Source organism: Schistocerca piceifrons, chromosome 7 (assembly GCF_021461385.2).
Source record: "Schistocerca piceifrons isolate TAMUIC-IGC-003096 chromosome 7, iqSchPice1.1, whole genome shotgun sequence".
Lineage (NCBI taxonomy): Eukaryota > Metazoa > Arthropoda > Insecta > Orthoptera > Acrididae > Schistocerca > Schistocerca piceifrons.
In genome coordinates, this window is record NC_060144.1 from 125,857,648 (window position 1) to 125,880,284 (window position 22,637).

At 38.5% G+C, this 22,637-nt stretch overlaps 1 protein-coding gene across 1 annotated transcript in view; it reads right to left on the reverse strand.

Annotated features, from left to right (window-relative positions):
• Positions 1 to 3,811, reverse strand: part of LOC124805499 — a 139,438-nt gene extending 135,627 nt beyond the window's left edge. The window contains exon 1 of the mRNA XM_047266063.1: positions 3,787 to 3,811. Coding sequence (XP_047122019.1) covers positions 3,787 to 3,811 — 25 coding nt within the window. The remainder of the gene's footprint in view (positions 1 to 3,786) is intronic.
• Between the last annotated feature and the right edge of the window lie 18,826 nt (positions 3,812 to 22,637).

Sequence of the window (22,637 nt, forward strand, 5' to 3'; positions counted from 1 at the left end):
CCTTCGTCTGAGATCCCGGGTTCGAGTCCCGGTCGGGGCACACATTTTCAGCTGTCCACATCAAGGTATATCAACAACACTTGAGGTCGTCAGTTAGTCATCATTTATTCCAGGGAAAAGCTTCACGGTCATCAACAGTAACTGTTCTTTCGAGAACAAGTTACTGTCTTCGTATACAAACTGCAGAATTTTGAGAGTAAAATTTGCTACACACAGTAAGTTTTCTCAAAAGTCTTTGCTGATTTAATGGAAGCCACTATCTTAATGTATCATAAAAATAACACTATTTCATCAGAAGATGAATTCAATGGGAAAAACAGTACAATGACAAGGCAACAGAATAGCTGGCCAGTACTTACCTCCAAGAGACAAAATTTCTTTTACTCTTTAGCTTTACAAGTACAAAAATAGCTATTATCTATCTTGTGGAACTGTTACTTGCTTCCTCATGAAGGAAGGATGAATAGGTTTGAGAAGGTTTGGAAGGAGTGACTAGTTACTCAAATCACCAGTTGAGAGTGATTCACTTGTTGTGAGGTGCAATACAACAAAGAGGAAATGGAGAACAAGGCTGGGTAAAGGATACAGGAAGTGACAGATGAAGACCAGAAGTGTAACCCAGAATATGTAAGGGCAGTGACTTATTCAGAAAACAAGTTGGCATATCTTCCAAAAATGTCTCCCTTCCACTCACAGCACAGCAATGCCACATTTCTGAACCAACAACTGCAGTTCATCAGATTTCTGTGGGATATAACATCTACTTGGAACAAATGTTTCTGTTATTACATACACATCATACGATATGATATATATAACAACTGCAAAATTGAAAATTGTGAGAATCTCCTTTAAAAGAATAATAATTTACAAATGCATTTTTCCTTGATGATCAAATTCAGTGCTGGTATGGATAATTACAAGGTTACTGAAAAAGGAAGAATGACTTTCATGAAAGTGTGCATTCTTAAGAAAAAGAGCTACACAATACAAGTCAAATTGTATGCATTCTACAGATACTTAAATTTTTTCCCTGTCCTACAAATGTTTTACATTGCTCAGATAGTGACCCCTCCTTCACAGTTGTAGAGAGACTGCTGTTGCAAGATACATTATAATGCACAAAATGCAATATTCCATAACAAACTGTCGGTGTTCTCAAATTTGCATCAGTTAGTTATGCTGTCGCAGTACTTGGTAATTTTTGAAGAAGATTTTAACAAATACATAGATCTCAAGAACATCTTTACAGGGCCAGTTCAAGGACCAAGCAACACAAGTGGCTGGTTGGGGTACCAGAGGTGCACAAGTGAAAAATCTGTATAATAATAATTAGAAGTGAAACGTGGCATTGGTAAAAGTATGTTAATGAAGGGGGCCAAATGATATGTAGCTTGAGTGGACAAATGGATGGGGTGGGGGGGGAGGACTGCCCTGTAGTAAGCTGCTTATGTGGAAAAACATTCTCAAACCAGTCCTGCAACTGTAAGATGTTATGATAATTGCAGGTCATTGTGAATCAGCATACAAGCAGTATTATAAAAAGGATAGGTTCTGCTCACTGTAAAGATGACATGTTGACTTGCAGACAGGCACAATGAAAAGATTGTTGTGTGTTCAGCTTTTGGCCAAAGCCTTCTTCAAAACATTAAAAATTTACACACACTCAAACAAGCAAGTACACTTCATGTATACAGACTTTCCACTCTCTGTATTTCAATTTCCATCATTTGTGTACAAGAAGTCATGGACAATTGCTTATTTCTAGGGAAGACAAGGGGATAATCATTCAAGCATGCTTTCAGCAAAGTCCATAGAAGTCCTGAAGTCCTTATTTGAAGTTAGCTGTTATATTTTGATCTCTCAGGGTGTTCTATGTCTCATTGTGCTTCTTCAGTGCTTAGCCGTAATGACGCAAGGAGTGGCCATAAGGTTTTGAAGCTATGAAAGAGTTTATGGAATATGTTGATATCATCCTTTCGTGTGCAGGCGTTCCACCAGAGCAGCCATGTGTTCATTTGAGAAACAGACTGGCCTCATGAATGATTTGACCTCTGACGAGACCTCCCTATGATGAACACCTTGTGTGGTGTGTGATTACAGAGCTTAATTTTTGTTTTAAGAAGACAGTGTTACAGGACAAGCCTTGCACAACGAGTAAAGAACTAGATTCTTCCTTTCACTGCAAGCACACTCATATCACTTCATTCTCCACCACAATGGAGTACTGCCACATTAACATAATACAGCTGTTGAATTACACTCTACCTCAGTGACAGATTGGTCAAAATGGGACTCAGAATCTCACTTTCTGTGCATGGAAGCCGATATCCTTATGTTTGCAATGTCTTCAAGTTAGCACAGACCAAGGAGGATATTTCTGTTTAACCTTTACCCAATAAACAAGGAAAATCAAAAAACTGAGTCATCAGAGCAATGAGAAAAATCATCCTACTATATTGATATCAACATCTTCATCATCATAGATAGTCCACAAGTCACCATATGGTACATTGCTGAGGGTACTGTGTACCACTAATAGTCACTTCCTTTCCTGTTCCACTTCCAAACAGAGTGAGGGAAAAACAACTGTTTGTAGGCTTCCGTAAGAACCCTAATTCTCTTATCTTCATGGTCCTTAAGCGAAATGTTCATTGGTGGTGGCAGAATCATTCTGCAGTCAACTTGAGATGTCAGTTTTCTAAATTTTCTCAATAAAGTTTTGCAAAAAGAACGTCGCCTTCCCTCCAGAGACTCCCATTTGAGTTCCTGAAGCATATTCAAGTACTTGCATGTTGATCAAACTTACTAACAACAAATCTAGCAGCCTGCATCTAAATTGCTTCAATGCCTTCCCTTATTCCACCCTAGGGGGATCCCAAACAACCAAGCAGTACACAAGAATGAGTTGCATTAATTTTCTATACACGGTCTCCTATACAGATGAACTACACTTTCCTAAAATCCTCCCAATAAACCAAATTCAACCATTTGCCTTCCCCACCATTGTCTGTTCGTTCCATTTCAAATCGCTTTGTAACATTATGCCTAGGTATCAAACCGACATGACGGTGTCAAGCAGCACACTATTACTGCTTTGTTTGAACATTAAAAGATGGTTTTTCCTATTCATCTGCATTAACCTACTTGTCTACATTAAGAGCAAACTGCCATTCATCACAACAACAACAAATTTTGTTTACGTCACCTTGTATCCTCCCATAGTTACTTAATGATGACATCTTCCCATACACTACAGCATCATGCATTATCTGCAAAAACAGTCGCAGATTTCTGCTCACCCTGTCCATCAGATCATTTATTATACAGAGCACTAGTAGTCAACCTGGCTGGCACTGCTCACTACTGGACATTCCTGCTTCTATGGTGTATGGTAGGCAATAGGGACTTTAAAAACTTTCTCATTAGGTTCTACAAAATTTTTAACATAAAGTATTTGGTAAGTAATTATTATTAGATGGTTTAGGTTTCTGTAACTCTGCTTTATAAACTTTATAAAGTATAGTTACTTCCCTACTAAATGTGGAACTAGTGGGTGGTTGGAAAATTTTACTGATAACAGAGATGCAAAAGTGGGCGCTAGGTAAAAATGGTTGATTACCTCTAGTATACAGAATAAGAGTGGTCCTATCACTACCCTGGGACACTCCTGGTGATACCCGTGTCTCTTATCAACACTCACCATCGAGGACTATTTACTTAGTTCTTTACTTACGAAGTCTTTGACCCACTCATATCTGGGAATTTATTCTGCAATGCTCATACCTTTGTTAGGAACTAAACTGCTCATTATGGCTATGCAGAACACTTATGGGGACATGTTAACAGATTCTTCCTTCAGTTCTTGGTGGAAGCATTTCATATATAAGGTTGTAAACAACAACAAAAAATCTTTTATTGCACTAATATTTGCTTATCAATAATTGGGTTTTGGCTTATAAGGCCACGACCACATATCAACTCATTGGTAAAGCCTGTGGCACTCATTCCATAAACGGGCTTATAGCCTAACAGCAGGTAGTGTGTAGCCTTTAGTTCGGTGTGGTACGAGATGGTGTGTAGAGTGGGGAGCCCATCATCCTCGTCACTATTTAATGCGACGCTGACTGCAGCCTAAGTGGACTTGGGGCTGTTTTGGAGACTGGAAAGGGGAAAAATCCCCACTCTATTTGGGTCCTCCAGGACTGGAGTCTAGTGCTCTACCCACTACATCAACATGGCCACAACTTATAGGAATGCATATAAAATATATCAGTGGAATTGTGTGCTATAGATAATGCTTTATATGAGGGTTGGAACTTTAATAGTGGCAACTATTTTTTTACAGCTCGTACAAAATAGATACATGTTTCAAAATGAGATTTTCACTCTGCAGCGGAGTGTGCGCTGATATGAAACTTCCTGGCAGATTAAAACTGTGTGCCCGACCGAGACTCGAACTCGGGACCTGTTTCAAAGTTTTACTGACCTTAATAGTAGTCACCAGCATTGTGTATAACCCGTTGCCAGCGATATGGAAGTCGTAGGATAGTCTTAGCAGTGCCAGTTGTGTTGACAGTTCGAGCGGCGTGGTCTATTGCCTGACGAATTTGTTGCAGTTCTGAAGCGAATGCCATGAAGTGTTTCCTGCAGTTTAAAAATCGAGTTGAACTCATGAGGGCTTAAGTCAGGGGAGTGCAGTAAGTGGTACAGCACTTAGCAGCCCCATCAGTCAAACAAATCAGTAACAGCTTGCACCGTATGTGCTTGAGCATTTTCCTGCAAAATGATGGTGAGGTCCTAAAGAAAGTGTCATCAGTTCTGTCTGTAAGCTGGTCGTAGGTTGTGTTCCAAAAATGACTTCATAGAGACAGAAGTGATGACACTTTCTGCAGGACCTGACCATCATTTTGCAGGACAATGCTCAAGCACATACAGTGCAAGCTGTTACTGATCTGTCTGTCTGATGGGGCTGATAAGTGCTATACCACCTACTGCTCTCCCCTGACTTAAGCCCTCATAAGTTCAACTCGATTTCCAAACTGAAGGAAACACTCCATGGCATTCACTTCAGAACTGCAACAAATTCGTCAGGCAATAGACCACACTGCTCGAACTGTCAACACAACTGGCACTGCTAAGAGTATCCTACGACTTCCACATCGCTAGCAACGGGTTATACACAATGCTGGTGACTACTTTGAAGGTCAGTAAAACTTTGAAACATGTATCTATTTTGTACGAGCTATAAATAAATAGTTGCCACTGTTAAAGTTCCAACCCTCGTAATACTTTCATTGTTTTTAAATAACAGTGCAAAACAAACTGCACAACCTTGATTCAAATTCACAACCACATCTTACCAGTCTGAAGAAAGTGGCTGTATCTGCACTGAATGGGCATGCCTCAAGAGAGCATACTGAATGGACAATACAGGAACTGATATGGCAACAGATGAATCAACCATGAGCTGATAACAGTGCACAAGGAATCAAAATAGATGACGAAACATTGGTCATTTTGCGAACACTGGAATGCCCTGTTGAGACAAAAGTTAGGTTATGTTTAGTGTAAAATTTCAGTTTTCTGTTATATGATAGAACTACTACTATCCTGTTTATTTTCATTGTGACACACAGTTATCTCATCTCCCTTCTTTTTAACCTCATTCTCCATTCATACATAATCTCCTCCTCCTTACCCAACTTTCTATTCTCTTATTACAGTACTCACACTTCATCTCATCATCTTTCCTTCCTTTTTAATTATTAACTCTTCGTAAATTCACACCATTTTACCTGTATTACTACAGTCTACTGACTCACCCATCTCATAACATGTAAGCTACACTCTCAGAAATGCTTACCATTACACTGTCATTCTGTCTCACAATAACATGTTGAGACAGATGTGCAGTAGATTATGGCTCTAATAATAAAAATAAAATACGTAACATACCTATGTGAAACACTTTTTTAATCATTTGAATTTTCTATTAAATAATGCGTTATGCAGAAGTTTTAGTATCATACGAAGGCTGCTGAGGTTTGCTTTCCAGTGATGATGTTCACTATTCCCAGCTGTACATTGAAATTTCTAAAACATAACTGAAATTTACACTAAAGCTTCAAAAAACATCACTGACTGCTATATATGTAAAGAGTAACTGGCAAAACACACTCACAGGCACAAAGGTGAGAAAAGGAGTGGAAGAAACAATGGTAGCACACAAGAGGTACAGTTACTTTTTACAGCTTATGCACCTGACAAGAATGTGCAAAACTATAGGTTCTGTGATTATTGTAACCCCAACAGCCAACAAACGGAATTAATTGTGCCTATATACAATAAGTCATAAAATTGTAAAGTCTTGATAGGGTGTGTAAATTAGATTAAACGAGCTAAGCCTCAATTCTTTAAAGAATTGAACTCCCATGTATAAAACAGCTTCAAGCAACTGATTACTTTACAAATGAATTAATGCATTAAATATTTGATTTTAAGCATATAAGAAAGAAAATGTTTGGATTAAGTTTGAAATTATACTTAAAAAGTCTGCTGGAAGTTGCTAAGTACTCTCTTTATGAAACACTGAATGAACATAGTAATTTGTGCTCCACTTTATGCTAAAGCTAGTTTTTCAGGCAAATCAATGTTTATGACATCATAAATCATGAATTATGTTCTACAATGATTTATTTTTGCAGGTACATTCAGTGATATATGTAGATACTGCCTGCAAACTGTGTTTCAAATAGAATCGATAGTACAGCAGAAATAAAACAAAAAATCATGTCTAACATAACAATGAAAAAAATCAATTGATACAATTATTGAATTGGATAGATAAAAAATCTACTCACCAAGAAGCGGCAGAACAAACACATAAAAGACTATTGCGATTGGTGTGTTTTCTGCCACCGCTTGGTGAGTAGATTTTTTATCTATCCAATTAAATAGAAACATTGTGTCTGAACTTACGTTTGACTGAATGAACAGCGAAAATGTAGTATGTGGTAAACTCTTTTCATTTCATCATTTTGTGTGTGTGTGTGTGGGGGGGGGGGGGGGGGGGGGGGGTGTCAGCAAGAAAAAGTTTTGTAAAGTTTGTTGGAGATGACTAAGTGCTCCAATTCTCAACCACACACACACACACACACACACACACACACACACACACACACACAAACTTCTAACTGTAGTAACTGCATTATTGTGTTAACCTTTAACATAAGATTGTATCTCTAAACAAGCAGATTATGGTAGCTTTTTAAATTTGATCACTAATCACATAAAATGTTGAAAACCAAATTTTGCTACCTCTAGGAACAGTCAGATAGGCAACCTATAACTAGTACCACATTAAAGATTTAGTAATATAGACTATTAGTAAAATACATGAGTGAATAAAAAGAATACATCACACAACAATATTAACAGTTCACATAATTTTGGGCTTCATTTCGCAATGCCTAGTGTCAGTCTAAATGCTTGTGGGATGGGGGCAGAGGAGGGGATGGCAGTGTTCAAAGACACAAAAATTCAACTGTGCTTTTAACCTCAACACTGAAAATTATGACTGTTATGGTTCATGCCCAAGTTTATGTCTGTTTGCTCTGTGTACCTTCTGCAAAATGAGCCCTTTGACAGCAAGAGTTTCAATCAAATTACTGTTTAACTCGCCGACCCCTTTCTACTTTAGGAGATTTCAACACACACACACAAAGAGAGAGAGAAAGAGAAAACTCTGAGGTGACAAGTCTTGGAACACCTCTTAATATCAAGTTGGACCCCCTTTCGCCTGGCATAGTGCAGCAACTCAGCATAGCACAGACTCAACAAGTCACTGGAAGGCCCCTGCTGCCTTTATAATCATCCATAACTAGTGTTGCTGGTGCAGGATTTTATGGAACGTCCCATAAATGTTCAGTGGAATTCATGTTGGGTAATTTGGGTGGCCAAAGCATTCGCTCGAATTTTTCAGAATGTTTTTCAAGCGAATCATGAACAATTGTGGCCCCGTGATGTGGCACATCGTTGTTTGGGAACATGAATGAGTGCAAATGGCCTCCAGGCAGCCAAACACAACCATTTCCAGTCAATGATCCATTTAGTTGGCCCAGAGGACCCAGTCCATTCCACGTAAACACATACCACCACACCATTATGGGGCCACCACCAGCTTGCACAGTGCCTTGTTGACAACTTGGGTCCATGGCTTTGTGGGGTCTGTGCCACACTCAAATACTACCATCAGCTCTTGCCAACTGAAACTGAGACTGATCTGACTAGGTTTTACAGTTGTTTAAGGTCCAAACTGACACAGTTACTAGCCCCAGAGAGGCACTCCAGGTGCATGCTGTTAGCAAAGGCATTTTTATCAGTTGTCTGCTGCCACAGCCCATTAATGAAAAATTTTTTCGCAGTGTCCTAATGGATCTGTTCGTCATACGTTCCACATTGATTTTTGTGATTATTTCAAGTGATGTTGCTTGTCTGCTCTCACTGACAATGCTACACAAACACCACTTCTCTTGGTCATTAAGTGAAGGCCATTGGCTACTGAGTTGTCTGTGGCAAGAGGTAATACCTGAAATTGGTGTTCTTGGCACACTCGTGACACTGTGGATCTTGAAATATTAAATTCCATAATGATTTTTGAAATGGAGTGTCCCACAAATCTAGCTCCAACTACCACTCTGCATTCAAAGCCCATCAATTCCCTTCGTGCAGTCACAATCACATACAAATGACAGCTCCGCCAATGCACTGCCCTTTCATACCTTGTGTATGTGATACCGCCACCATCTGTATATATGCATATCACTATCCCATGACTTCTGTCACCTCACTGTATTGCTATGTGGTTCTACCACTAACTGCTCCTTGGTTCAAGTAATTTATTGACTCACACAAACCGAGTTCATCCTATTAAGAAATGGGATATGTTATTCATTAAAGTACTGCTACATAGTTTTATACGGCTAAATACCTTTCATTCTGCTCAATTGCCCTTGCAGACACTGTTCAGTGGGAAATGGATCACAGCTTGCACGAAAGTGCCACCCCCTCCCTGTCCCATCAGATGAAGCACATCATGACTGGAATGCCATTCTAAATTCAAGGATACATTGTACAGCTATGCACAGGTTCAAGCAGTGCCCCACAGCCAAAGAAATTGTAACTGTTTTACTGGCTGAGTGGCAATTAGAATAATTCGAGAGAGTAATGGAAGCTCTGGCAAGTGATCTTTAACTTCATCAGTACATCAGCTTCTCGAATTTAAGTACGTGAATTCATCAGACGATTTCCAGATGCTATCCAAGTTTACTATCAGCAGCTGCACAAGATCATGCTTGTCTTCTAACATCACCAGGGTAAATCACCTGGACTATGGTTGAATTTTATAAGAACATTATGGCTAGCTTCAGCCAGGACCTGGCTTTCACTCATTATCAGGTGATCACGTTAGCTGTTCAGTGATACAGATTGGTATCAGTAGTGTGTAACTGTAATGTTCACTTTATTTAATTTTAATACACACATTTAATCCTATCAGAAGCACCACTTTATCAGTTTGTACCTGTGGCTGCAATTTCTGTACCACCAGACACTGAGGAATAAAGATGCTTCTCCACACTATGGCATCTGAAATATGCATTGTCTGTATCTTGTGACACTATACCTGCTACAGCTCAATAAGGTACAGGGTAAAGTTGTCATCAACTTGAAGGTTGGTTTCAACAATGCAGTGCTGTACAACACATTGTCCAATGTCCAATTAGAGATAGTATTCCATTACCCTCCTCTGAACTGACTGACCAAGGGGGATCTACAGTTCAACATGGATTCTCAATTAGGTGCAACTCAACATTTTACACATTAACAAATGTTGTCAGAAGTGGCAGACAAAAATCCTAGGACACACTGGGGATAAAACCTGAGAAAGTAGGATCTGATTTCTTCGTAACAGTTGAATCAGCAATCGAAGGAAACCTTTCTTCAGCTTTTTATTGGAATTTGGCTAGCAGGAATATTTCCTTGACTACTGGAAAGAGACTATTTTAATCCCCTTTCAAAATTCTTAAAAGACAACCCTGACCCAACAGCTACTGTAGCAATGCTCTGACTAGCTGTGTAGAAAAGACATGTAGTGAATCGTCATCTAGTGTCTAATGTGATTTCTCATATCACGATCACTATTAAGTTGCTTCCAGTGTGAGTTCAGGAAGAATCATTGCACAACTGATAACTTTGCACAGCTGGGAGTGTAAATTCAATAGGCTTCCCTATTGTTTCTGTGGTCTTCAATCCACAGACTAGTTTGATGCTGCTCTCCACGTTTGTCAATCCTGTGCAAACCTCCTCTTCTTTGAATGACTACTGCATCCCACATCCATTTGTATCTGCTTACTGTATTCATGCCTAAGTCTCCCTCTGTAATTCTTATCTCCCACACTTTTCTCTATTACAATTCCTTGACAGCACAAGATGTGCCTTGTCAACTGATTCCTTCTTTTAGTGAAGTCGTGGCATAAATTTTCTTTCCTCCCCAGTTTCATTCAGTACCTTCACACTAATTATTTGATCTATCTATCTTATATTCAGTTTTCTTCTATAGCACCACATTTCAAAAGCTTCTATTCTCTTGTCATCTGAACTGGTTATTGCCCATGCTTCACTTCCATACAAGGCTACAGTCCACAGAAATACCTTCAAATTCCTATTTTTTCATAAATGCTTTTCTTATCACTTCCAGTCTCTATTTTAATCCTCTACTTTGGCCCTTATCAGTTATTTTGCTGCCCAAATAGATAATCTCATCTACTACTCTTATTGTCTCATTTTGTACTTTAATTTCCCAAGTATCACCAGTTTTAATCCAACTACATTTCATTAACCTTGTTCTACTTTTGTTGATGTTTATCTTATAATCTCTTTTCAGATGCTATCTGTCCCATTCAACAAGCCCTTTGCACATGTCAGAATTACAAAAACATTAGCAAACCTGACTTACGTTTGCTTCCAAAATTTTTTTCGTTTCCTTTGCTGTTTTCTCAGTGTACAGAATAACTAACATCAGGGATAGTGCACCTTCAGCTGCCACATACTGTGGTCATGTGTGTGTGTGTGTGTGTGGGGGGGGGGGGTGTTTTCTATTTTTGACAAAGGCCTTGTTGGCCGAAAGCTTATTTTGAGAGAGTCTTTTGTTGTGCCTATCTGCGACTCAGCATCTCTGTGAAGTATTTTTGTTGTGCCTACCTGCAACTCAGCATCTCTGCTATATTGTGAGTGGCAACTATCCTTTTCATAACTGTTACATTCCACCCTGGATTTCACATTGTTCGTTAATTTACATTTGCTTTTCTTCAATCTATCTTCTAGGATAAAACCTAGGGTCAGTACTGCCTCACATGTTGCTATATTTCTCCAAAACCCACCTTCCCTGAGATAGGATTCAATAAATTTTTCCATATTTCTGTAAATAATCCATGTCAACACTTTTCTACCATAAACCAATAGTTCTGTAGTATTCACATCTGTCTTCATTGGAATTGGTACTATTGTATTATATATTAAATCTCATCTACTCCAGGAGACTTGTTTCTACTAAGGTCTTTCAGTGCTCTGCCAGGTTCTTCTAGCAGTATCACATCTCCCATCTCATTTTCTCCTATTTCTCCTCTCTTTGTATAATGTTGTTCTCATATTTACTTCCATCTTTTAATTCTTTGCTTAGTACTGTCTAGGCATCTTCTCTTCTCTTCCCATAATATTGTTCTCATATTTACTTCCCTATACATTCCTTCCATCTTTCCATTCTTTGCTTAGTACTGTCTTGCCATCTGAGCTTTTGATATTCATATAGCTGCTTTTCTTTTCTCCAAGGTCTCTCTAATTTTTCTATACGTGGCATCTACCTTTGCTCCAATCACGCATGTCTATACACCTTGGATTGGTTCTCCAGTTACTTCTACTTAGTCGTTTCATTTTTTGTCGGTTTCATTTGTTAGATGTATGTGTTTCCTTTTGCCTGCTTCACTTCTGTATTTTTCACCTTTTGTAATTTAAATTCAGTATGTGCCAGTGCTATCCAAGGATTCCTACTAGGCTTTGGCTTCTTAGCTATGTGATTCTTACTATTTCTTCTAATCAAACATACCCATTTGTCTTCTACTAAAATCCTCTCCCCTGCTTCAGTCTACATTGGCTACAGTTATGTCTGAAAATCCAAAGCTATGTTTCTTTCAATTTATCCAGGTTTCATCTCCTTAATTTTCTACCTTTCTGCAAATTCTTTAATTTTAATCTGAAGTTCATGGTCAATAAATCATGGTCAGAATACACATCTGTTCCTAGAAATGTCTTAGTTTGAAACCTGGTCTCAAAATCACTGTCTTACCATAATATAATCAACCTTAAACCTTCCAGTTGTCCCAGATATTTTCCATATCTTCATCTTTCATGGTACTAAAACCAAGTATTAACAATTATTAAATTATACTATGTGCAATACTCTATCCAGCAGCTTCCACTTTCCTTCCATCCTCCCAGTCCATGTTCTACTACTCTTCCTTTTCCTACTACTGAATTCTAGTCAACCATCACAGTTACTATCATTTACCTCATTATACAGTCTTTCAATTTCATCGCATGTAGGGCTAGTTTGCATATAAACTTGTACTATTGTGGTGGGTGTTGGCTTTGTGTCTACCTTGGCTACAATAATGCCTTTATTATGCTGTTCACAGCAGCTTACCCCTATTCCTATTTTCTTATTATTTAAGCCTAGTCCTGTAGTGCCTCTATTTCATGTAACCTTGTACTCTTCTGCCCCAAGTCCTGTTCTTACAGCCAACACACTTCACTATTTCCCACTTTTATATCTACTTTTAAATGATTCATTTTCCTTCTGAAAGTGTCTGACCTACAATTCTAAAATACTGTTCACCCCAAACCCATAGAATGCCAGTTCTGTATTATCTTGATGATGAAATATTTCTGCATAATCCCCAACTGGAAATTTGAATGGGGAAGTATTTTATCTCCAAAACTTTTTATCCAAGAGGACGCCATCATCATTAAGCTGTACATTAGAGATGCATGCCCTTGACAAAAAAAAAAAATGGTTGTAGTTTCCCCTTGCTTTCAGCCATTTTCAGTAACAGCACAGCAAGACCTTGTCGGCTATGTAACAAGGCCAGATCAGTCAGTCGCCCAGATTGTTGCCCAAGTAACTACTGAAAAGGCTGCTGCCTCTCTTCAGGATCAAGGGTTGGTCTGACCTCATCAGAGCTAAGCTTCCATTGTGGTTGCACTTACAGCACAAGCTCTCTGCATTGTTGAGATACGCAAGTCATCCCATCCAGACAAGGTCCATGGCTCATGGAGGGCAGGCTTTCCTGTGCAAGCACAACCTTATAGGTTTATTCTTTGATCAGGAGAAGGCTTTTATATTACCTGGAGGCATATCATTCTGCTGCAGCTCTGCAGGTGGAGCCTCTGTAGGTGTCTACCCATCTTCATTTTGGTCGGTTGACTTTAATGAGTTACAAGGTTGCTCATGTCACCCAACCCCAATAAATTGGTCCATTTTTAAATGTATCTGTCCACCCATTTTATAATAGATTTTATCAACAGTTACTCTATGTTGTATTGCCTGTGTGTTGTGCAACTAGTTTTAGTGTCCTCCTTTAGGTCAGTATTGTATTTTTAAACCCTGTTTGGTTTTTAGATATTTTTATTGCCTCAAAGAATTTTAACCACACTGTGCTATATTTATTTTATGTAAGGGTACTAGTAATCCTGCTGTAAAACACAAAATGAACTGTGTGAGGAAACACACTCACATCACTAAGGTTCTGGAGCCACATCTCACTACTGTCATGTATGCCAAACAATGCACAGCCACTCCATTTATGTACTTCTGTGCTGTCAGGTCCCAGCCACTGGGCTTCTTGTAGCATTCTAAATTATCAGGTGCTATTTGTCAGTGACTGGCAAGAATAATATTTCTCTGTTCCCACACAAAGCATGCTGTTAATTCCGGCACTAAAACTATGGTTTTGGTATGGTGTCATAAATGAGGAGTTGTGGACTGCTGATCATTAAGTGCTGCATTAATTTCAGAGACAGCTCTTCTTTCAGCATAGCACACATGATGAGCACTGCTGAGTATCTTGACACTTACTTCTCATGGGACAGGTTAAACCTCTCACCAACAACTCTGTCCATATGTAAAATGTGTGTGGACACCTTGCACTAGGCTAAGGTACTCTTGTGATCAGTATAATATATCATTTTTCTCTTGGTGGAACATGTATTTGATCAGCTCAAATGTTAAGTCTCATCCATTGTCAGACACCATGGTATTGCCCTAACTGTGACAGCTATGAATCATGTTTTGGCATAGGACGCAACACTTTTTCAGTGCCATTCTGAACCATACTGGACCATGTAATCAAGTCTGATAAAATGCCACATGGCAGTAACTTGATACAAACATGGTATTTGTTAATTCCAGGAGTCAGTCTTACATCTGATGTCATTCTATAGAAATTGTTACACTAACATAACCTACCTTCCAAAAAATATCTCTACTGATAAAGCAACACTTTGTACAATTTAAAATACAATGAAACAGTTCTCTATTAGTCACACAACTCTGTAATTAGGCAGGACAAGTGTCTATGTGTAACATGGTCTTCTCCTGACATATCTATTACTTTACCAACTTGTTTGTGTCTGTCCTCTTCAGTTTAAGCAAACAGACTCATTGTGGTGTAAAACTTGTGGAAACTCTCCTCAACTTATAAAGGCACATTCTATAATACTCCATATCCATTGTCAGAAAGGTAAAGACAAAATGGTATCTAGTACATAAAAGCCCTGAAGTTATGTAAACATTTTACAAAGGATTGTGGGAATGCAATATTTGTGAGACTGGAAAAAAACTGAAAATAATGAATTATCTCTGTATTAAGCTACAATCGAAAATTGCAAACTCATCACAAATAATTTACAGGCATGTATGTATCTTCACGCAGTTTCCTCGTAGTATGGATCAAACAAATTTATGTAACACTCTTCCTGATTGAGAGGGCTACGTAAAATATATGTAGCATCATCTATCTGTACACCAACAAAAGCATACTCAAATTAACTGGAGAGGCCCTTACAGTTCATCATGGCCAGATAGATATACATTAAGAGATAGTGAAATCAAAATTTTCTTTCGACATTCGCGAATTATATGTGGACACATCAGCTAACTCTACCAAAACTGGATACCGTAACCTTGCAAAGAGATAAAACCTAAAAATAACCACACTTGCAACAAAAATGAAAGTTTTACACAAAATCTTGGGAATATATTGTTATAATTAGGAAAACTACATTTATGAAATATCTTGAAGTTTATATATGTCGTTATAAAGGTGCTGTTCATCACTATATGAAAAACAAATACTTAATATATTTAGAAAACAAATCTTCCACAAGTATTTCAAGCCATCCAAGTTATGAAGTAAAGGGATGTAGGGATTAAGTAACATGCAACCACAAACACAGACCCCTGCCATTGCTGTGAATGCTGCTACTAATCCTGAAAAATAAGATCTAACACGAATCTTGTAAAGTCACATTAACCACACGTGATTATTTGAAAAACAATTTTTGTTTACAGAGTCCAAACAAGTCTTAGATGGAAAAACAAACTGAGATATGGACCTTAAATCAATTTCACAATTGAAGCATCTGTACTACCAAATAACATGAAGACTGGCAAAACTGCCAATAAGACAAACACAGACTATGGGAAAAGGTATAAGGACTGAAACCCAGCACATACTAATTTGAAACTTGGTCCAGAAGTAGAATATTTGGACTCTGTGATCCTCAGCAGAAGGACAATGAAAACAAAACTCTTGTACATTACTGATGTGCATGAGTAAACAAAATCAGAAACAACATTGTAATCCTTGCACATGAAAACACAGATGCATACAACAGCAGATATGAGGTGGCATCCAAAATTTTTGGGACTGGTGCTGCCATCTGGAAAGTAGGAGTAGGAGATCTTTGCAACGCTAAGTGGCGAGAGCTGCATATCTGATGTGTCAGTGTGCGGACTGGCATTCAACTGGGGGGACGTGTTGCGTGTCCACAATGATTTCCGTAATACTCTGTGCCTGGTGTGTGGTGATTTTACAATGGATCCGCGAACAGAACAGCGCGTGTGTATCAAATTCTGTGCAAATCTTGGGAAAAGTGCTACAGAGACCCTCGCAATGATTCAACAAGTGTTTTGGAGAACATAGCGTGAGCTGTACACGTATGTTTGAGAGGCATGCTCAGTTCAGCACTGGCCGTACAGACATCGAAGATGATGCTCACACTGGAAGGCCAGTTAGCCGCACAGCGCCAGACACTGTTGCCAAACTTCAATTGGTTCGTGCAGATCAACGTCAAACCATTCAAGACCTTGTGGATGAAGTGGGTATTGGTTATGCGACATATCAACGAATGTTGACTGATGAATTGGGCATGCATCATGTCGCTGCAAAATTTGGGCCAAGGATCTTAACTGCCAATCAGAAGGCACAGCGTGTTGATGTGTGCATGGACCTTCGTCAGACCGCATCTAATGATCCAACCTTCTTGTCATGGGTTAGCACCGGCGACGAGAGCTGGATTTATGGTTATGGCTCAGAGACAAAGCAACAATCATCCCAGTGGAAGAGCCCGGGCTCTCCAAGACCCAAAAAGTGAGACAGGTGAAGAGCATGATCATCGTTTTCTTTGATACCAAGGGAATTGTGCACAAAGAATTCGCCCCACCCAACCAAACAGTGAATTCCGCGTACTAATGTGACATTTTGCGATGGCTCCATGAAAACAAGCAGCAATGATGGCCCGAACTTTGGCATCAAGGGAACTGGCTGCTGCATCACGACAATGCGCTCTGTCACACGTCCTTGCTCACCAGGACCTTTTTGGCAAAAAACAACATGGCGGTTGTACCCAACCCACCGTACTCGACAGATTTGGCACCTTGTGACTTCACGCTATTCCCAAAACTGAAACTCAAGTTGAAAAGCCGTCGGTTTGACACTCTAGAGAGGATTCAAGAAGCATTGCTGGCGGTGATAAACACCCTCAAAGAACAAGACTTCCAGAAAACGTTTGACCAGTGGCAGATGCGCTGGGACCGGTGTGTACGTGCGGATGGGAACTACTTTTGGGGTGATGGTGACCACTAGTCCAAAGGTAAGGTTTTCAACAGATGGCAGCACCAGCCTCGAAAATTTCGGATAGCACCTCGTACAAGCAGTACAAGGTGGCTGTTTGTAGTTATTGGATGTTCAATTGAATTTGAATAGCAGTGTAAAACATGAATGTTCTGTAAATAACTGTGCATACAAATGCTTACTTCTTCACTTTTTTTTCCCGAACACATTCAAGATCACAGTGTCATTATGTGATATTAAAGCACTATTGCTGAATGTTTTCCATTTCCTTTAGGTAAATAAATTATGTATGCACTGACTGACTTACAGGAAAATATCTGGGCTTAATCAACTTTAGTGATGATAGTTGCCATCATACCTTCCTTGCTCTTATCACTGCAAATGAGGAAACACTCATAAGTGTGATCTTTACTGAGCAGATAACTCATTTTCCTGACTGTAAGCTACACTGTTGTGTTTTACTTCAATATTAGTATGCCAGTCTACCAACATGAGATACTTAAAGAGGTAAACTCTCACAAATATTAGCATTCTAACCACAATGTTTCCTTTAAGTACTGCTCATTATAAAAATCATGGAAGAAACACAATTTCATTTTGATAAGCATTTTGCCACACAGACAACATTATGTGCATATTAAGTGCTTTTCTAGAAGTGAATCAAATGCTTGGGTAGTGGACTTTTCTACTGTGCACAAACAAATGCATTTAAATGAGTATGTGGAGATTATAGGAAAATGAGATGACATTGGATGAAGGCTGATCACAGTTACTGTAGAATGAACAGCTTTTATTTCAGGTGTCAGTTATGACACTTTTCTAGTTGGCAATTCAACAAGCTCAATTATGTTTTTTTAGAAATTCATGCGAATGAGTTCTACATCAAATTAAACACCAATGATTTTTAAATGTTATCTTTTCAGTCAGTATTATTACTGTACCAAATGTAATAAGCCATAATCCATACAGCTAATGTAATACTTAAAATTATAGGGAATGAAACAATGGAAAATCCATTATGGAATAATGATAGTATTATGAAAAGGATAGACTGTTACTCACCATATAGTGTAGACATTGGGCCACAGACCAGGCAGGCACAACAAAAAGATTACTAAAACACGTATGTTTTCGGCCAGAAGGCTGCCTCCTAACACACACACACACACACACACACACACACACACACACACACACACACACATTCACGCGAAAACAGCTCACACAAATGACCATTGTCTCCGGCTGCTGATGTCTCAGCAGCCAGAGACAGTGGTCAAGAGAGTGTTTAGTAGTCTTTTTGCTGTGTCTGTCTGTGATTCAACATTTTCACTATATGATGAGTAGCAACGTAATCCTTTTCACAATATTGTCAATATAAGAAATGAACTTACAGAGGGAGAATACAGATTTGTTAAGTGTTTGTCAGCACAGTAAATTAAGCACATATTAGACAAAGTGACAAAGAACTGTGCTATCCTTTTCAAGTAATTTTTTTTATTACTAGTACCTTATTTGTTGGATCAACAACGGATTTACACTGTCTTCTTAGAAAAAGTCATTAGCACAGGATAAACAAACAAGAATCAAATTGCGCATTACCACACAGAAACATCTAGATTAAAGTTTGGGCACTTTTCCTTAAAATTTACTCCCAAATTGTCAGTTATACACAAAAATGAAACTAGTTTACCTAACTCATTACAGTGTAACGTTACTGGTGGTCTGTCTGCCAAATTACAGACCAAGAGCTTTAATTTGAGTCTGCTGCAAGATTCTTGAGCATATTCTAAGATCAAACATAATGAGTCTTGTAAACAAATGAAAACTATTGTCCACAATCAGGGTGGATTAGAAAGCACCACTTGCGGAAAACACAGTTCGCTCCTTTTCACAAACAATATCTTGCAACTATTGGTCAGTCAACACGCACATTCTATAGTCCTAGATTTAAGAGAAGCATTTAACACTGTGCCACAGTATAGACAAAGCTCAACATGCATAGCAGATTCTCAGATACGTGACTAGCTCGGAAACATTGAGTAATAGAACTTAATGAATCACACTTGTTGTTGAGGATTCATCAGAGAGAAAAATATTGTCAAGAGTGTCAGAAATAAGCACAACAACAGTGCACCTGTTCAACAACATATATAAATGTATCGCCAATCAGATAGCACTGACAGGAATCTGAGACTGCTGATGATGCTATTGTACATGGGAAAGTGTTGTTTAGAGATTGTTGGGAGATTTAGGAAGACTTGGATGCAATTTCTATTCCATGTGACTAATGGAAAATTTCATTAAGTGTGGACAAATATAAGTCCATACAGATGGGAAGCAGAATAATTCAAATACAATATTACTTGTGTGCTGTTTGGCTAAGCCATATAGTTAGTCAATATTTAGACACAACATTGTGAAACAAGAACATAGGGTCTGTTGTACAAAAGCCAAATACTCAATTCTTTACTGGGAGAGTTCAGGGAAAGTGTGGCGCACCTTTAAAGGAGATGGAATGTTGATCGCTTGTGTGACCCATTCTTGTGTAGTGCTTAAGTGCTGCGGATCCTCACCAGGTTGTATTAAAGGGACACATCTGGAAAGGAAAATACAATCTCTTTTCAAAAGACTATTGAAGAAGTTTAGATCTTGAGCATTTGCAATAGACACGGCAATTCTAGAGCCTCCAATGTTCATCTCATGTAATAACAGGCTCTCGCAGAGGCATACAGGAAATCGTTTACAAGGAGTGACAAGCAAGCTGACTATGAGCTGTTATTTCATAACATGCGATTATTAAAAACACAGGTTTATACGTGATAGTTACATGGGCCACGAGAATAGTAGTTATTGATGGTACCCATCTTTTTGGCAAAGATTCGAGGTAAATGCTCAAGCTATTTTTCTTCCAAAGATTTTGTGAACCTGTACAGAGATTAAAAACACTGCTGCTAAAAGTGCAATCTATAATACTAAATGGCAAACCACGTTCATAGTTCAAAGCACAGATTTTCAGTTGCAAGTTGTCTAACAGTTTCCAGGGGCTACAAAAATTTGATTTTCAATGTGCCATGTAATTATTGACCAAATCTAAAAATTTAAAATACTGTCATAGTCTATTCATTAACTTTTGACACAGTAAGACAAGTGTTACAGTTAAAAACAGTGTAAATCTTCAGGCAGTGTAAATTATGGTGCACAAATACCCAGACTATACTCAACAAATATTTGAGAATGAGAGCTCTTGGTGAGTTGCACAAAGTTTACACATAATTTCAAACCTTTACAAAACTTTTTTTTTGTTGACAGCTGCCCCCCCCCCCCCCCCCCCCCTCCTTCCAACAAATTGAAAGAAAAAAAGTTTATCACTTATAACGTGTTCATTGTTTGTGCAGTGAAACTGCTGCATCAGGCATAACATTTTAATTTATTACCTCGTTACTACTAATTCTATTCAAAACACATTTTACAGACAGCATCCACATACATCTGTGATTGTACCTGCAAAATTACATCATTGTATGACATATAATTCGAAAGATATGATGTTATATATAAAAACAAAGATGAGGTGACTTACCGAACCAAAGCGCTGGCAGGTCGATAGACACACAAACAAACACAAACATACACACAAAATTCAAGCTTTCGCAACAAACTGTTGCCTCATCAGGAAAGAGGGAAGGAGAGGGGAAGACGAAAGGAAGTGGGTTTTAAGGGAGAGGGTAAGGAGTCATTCCAATCCCGGGAGCGGAAAGACTTACCTTAGGGGGAAAAAAGGACAGGTATACACTCGCACACACGCACATATCCATCCACACATACAGACACAAGCAGACATATTTTGTTTGTGTTTGTTTGTGTGTCTATCGACCTGCCAGCGCTTTTGTTCGGTAAGTCAGCTCATCTTTGTTTTTATATATTGATATATTGAAAGATATGATGTCATCAACATTGAGATGTTTGAATAACTAGCTTCTGCTACAAACAGAGCACAAATTTCCTATACTGTACTTGCCCCAGTGTTTGATACTGAAATCATTTTCAACAAACTTTAAACACAGTTTCAAACCTTTTCTAAACCACTACTCACTCACATGCTTAACATCAACATCTAATATTTAACACATTAACTCCTCTGTAAGGTAATCACAAGTCTGAAGCTGTTTTATAAATACATGGAATCAAAGTGTTTACTGGTAACCAACCAACTGATCACACTGGATGAGACTGAGTGTGGTATATTATATAAGCTGAGGAGGAGCAGTAGGGTTTCATTCTTAAGCCAAAGGAGAACAGCCCTGGATAACTCTTTATAATATTCAACCTTAGTCCGCTACTTGTTTGTAGTCATGTTCTTTCCAACATCTTTTTCAGGATTCTTATGGAACACCGTATTTGAAACCAAAAACAACACTGCATTTCAGTAATGATATATAACAACACATACTTGTTGAGAATACTGCATTATTTCCAGAATGAGCAAGAAGAGGGATACCCCATTTCATAAACAAGATCGAAAACTGTTAAACATCTTTCATTGCAAGGAGACTTTCCCCAAGAGATAAGAAAACGCCATTGGCACTACATGCAGTACACTTCCACAAACTTGATTACATCCATATCCATATCACTAATGTTCCCTCGTCATCCAAAAGACACCACAGATACAGCAACAATGGTGCATGATCTCTTTAGCTTAGTCAATTTTTTTTTTTTTTTTTTTTTTTTTAAATGGAATCAATATTAAACACAGTTTAGTCATGCTGGTAATGCCATTGCAAAAGCTGCAACCCTGTATGCATAAGAGTTTTATGGTTACAATACCTTTCAACCAGATTACACTTTGCTTGTGAACAGCTACAACCATGTTTCCAAACTGTATCACAATATTACTGACTATGTCATATTTATTTCATTTATTAACAATTCAGTTCTTCTAACTACGGAAAATATTTGTCTTCTTGACCAGATGAAATAATAAACATTACCAGAGCAGTGATGGAACTGATTGCTGGTAAAGATGTCCAGACTGACTGAAAGGTTTATGCTGTAAAAATTAATGCATGCATAACTACAGCTGCACAGCCCTGGCCTTCGACAAAAAGCAGCTCTCTTCTTTAAGTTTAAATGCATATAAGGCAACCAGAAACTCCCTATCCATCAAGACGCAGCTATCCTAGAAATAAACCAGCTTTGATCGACAAAACCATCCATGGAACTGTACATCTCAGACCAACTTCAGTGACTTATGGAAACGAAACTGAACAGTGGTTTCCCTTTCGTATTGTCAGAATTTTCCTAGAAAAGTGGACTCTCTTTTTAGATGGGATACGGCTTAATCTCCAAAATGTGAGTGTGAAGCAACTATGCAAACCATTTGCC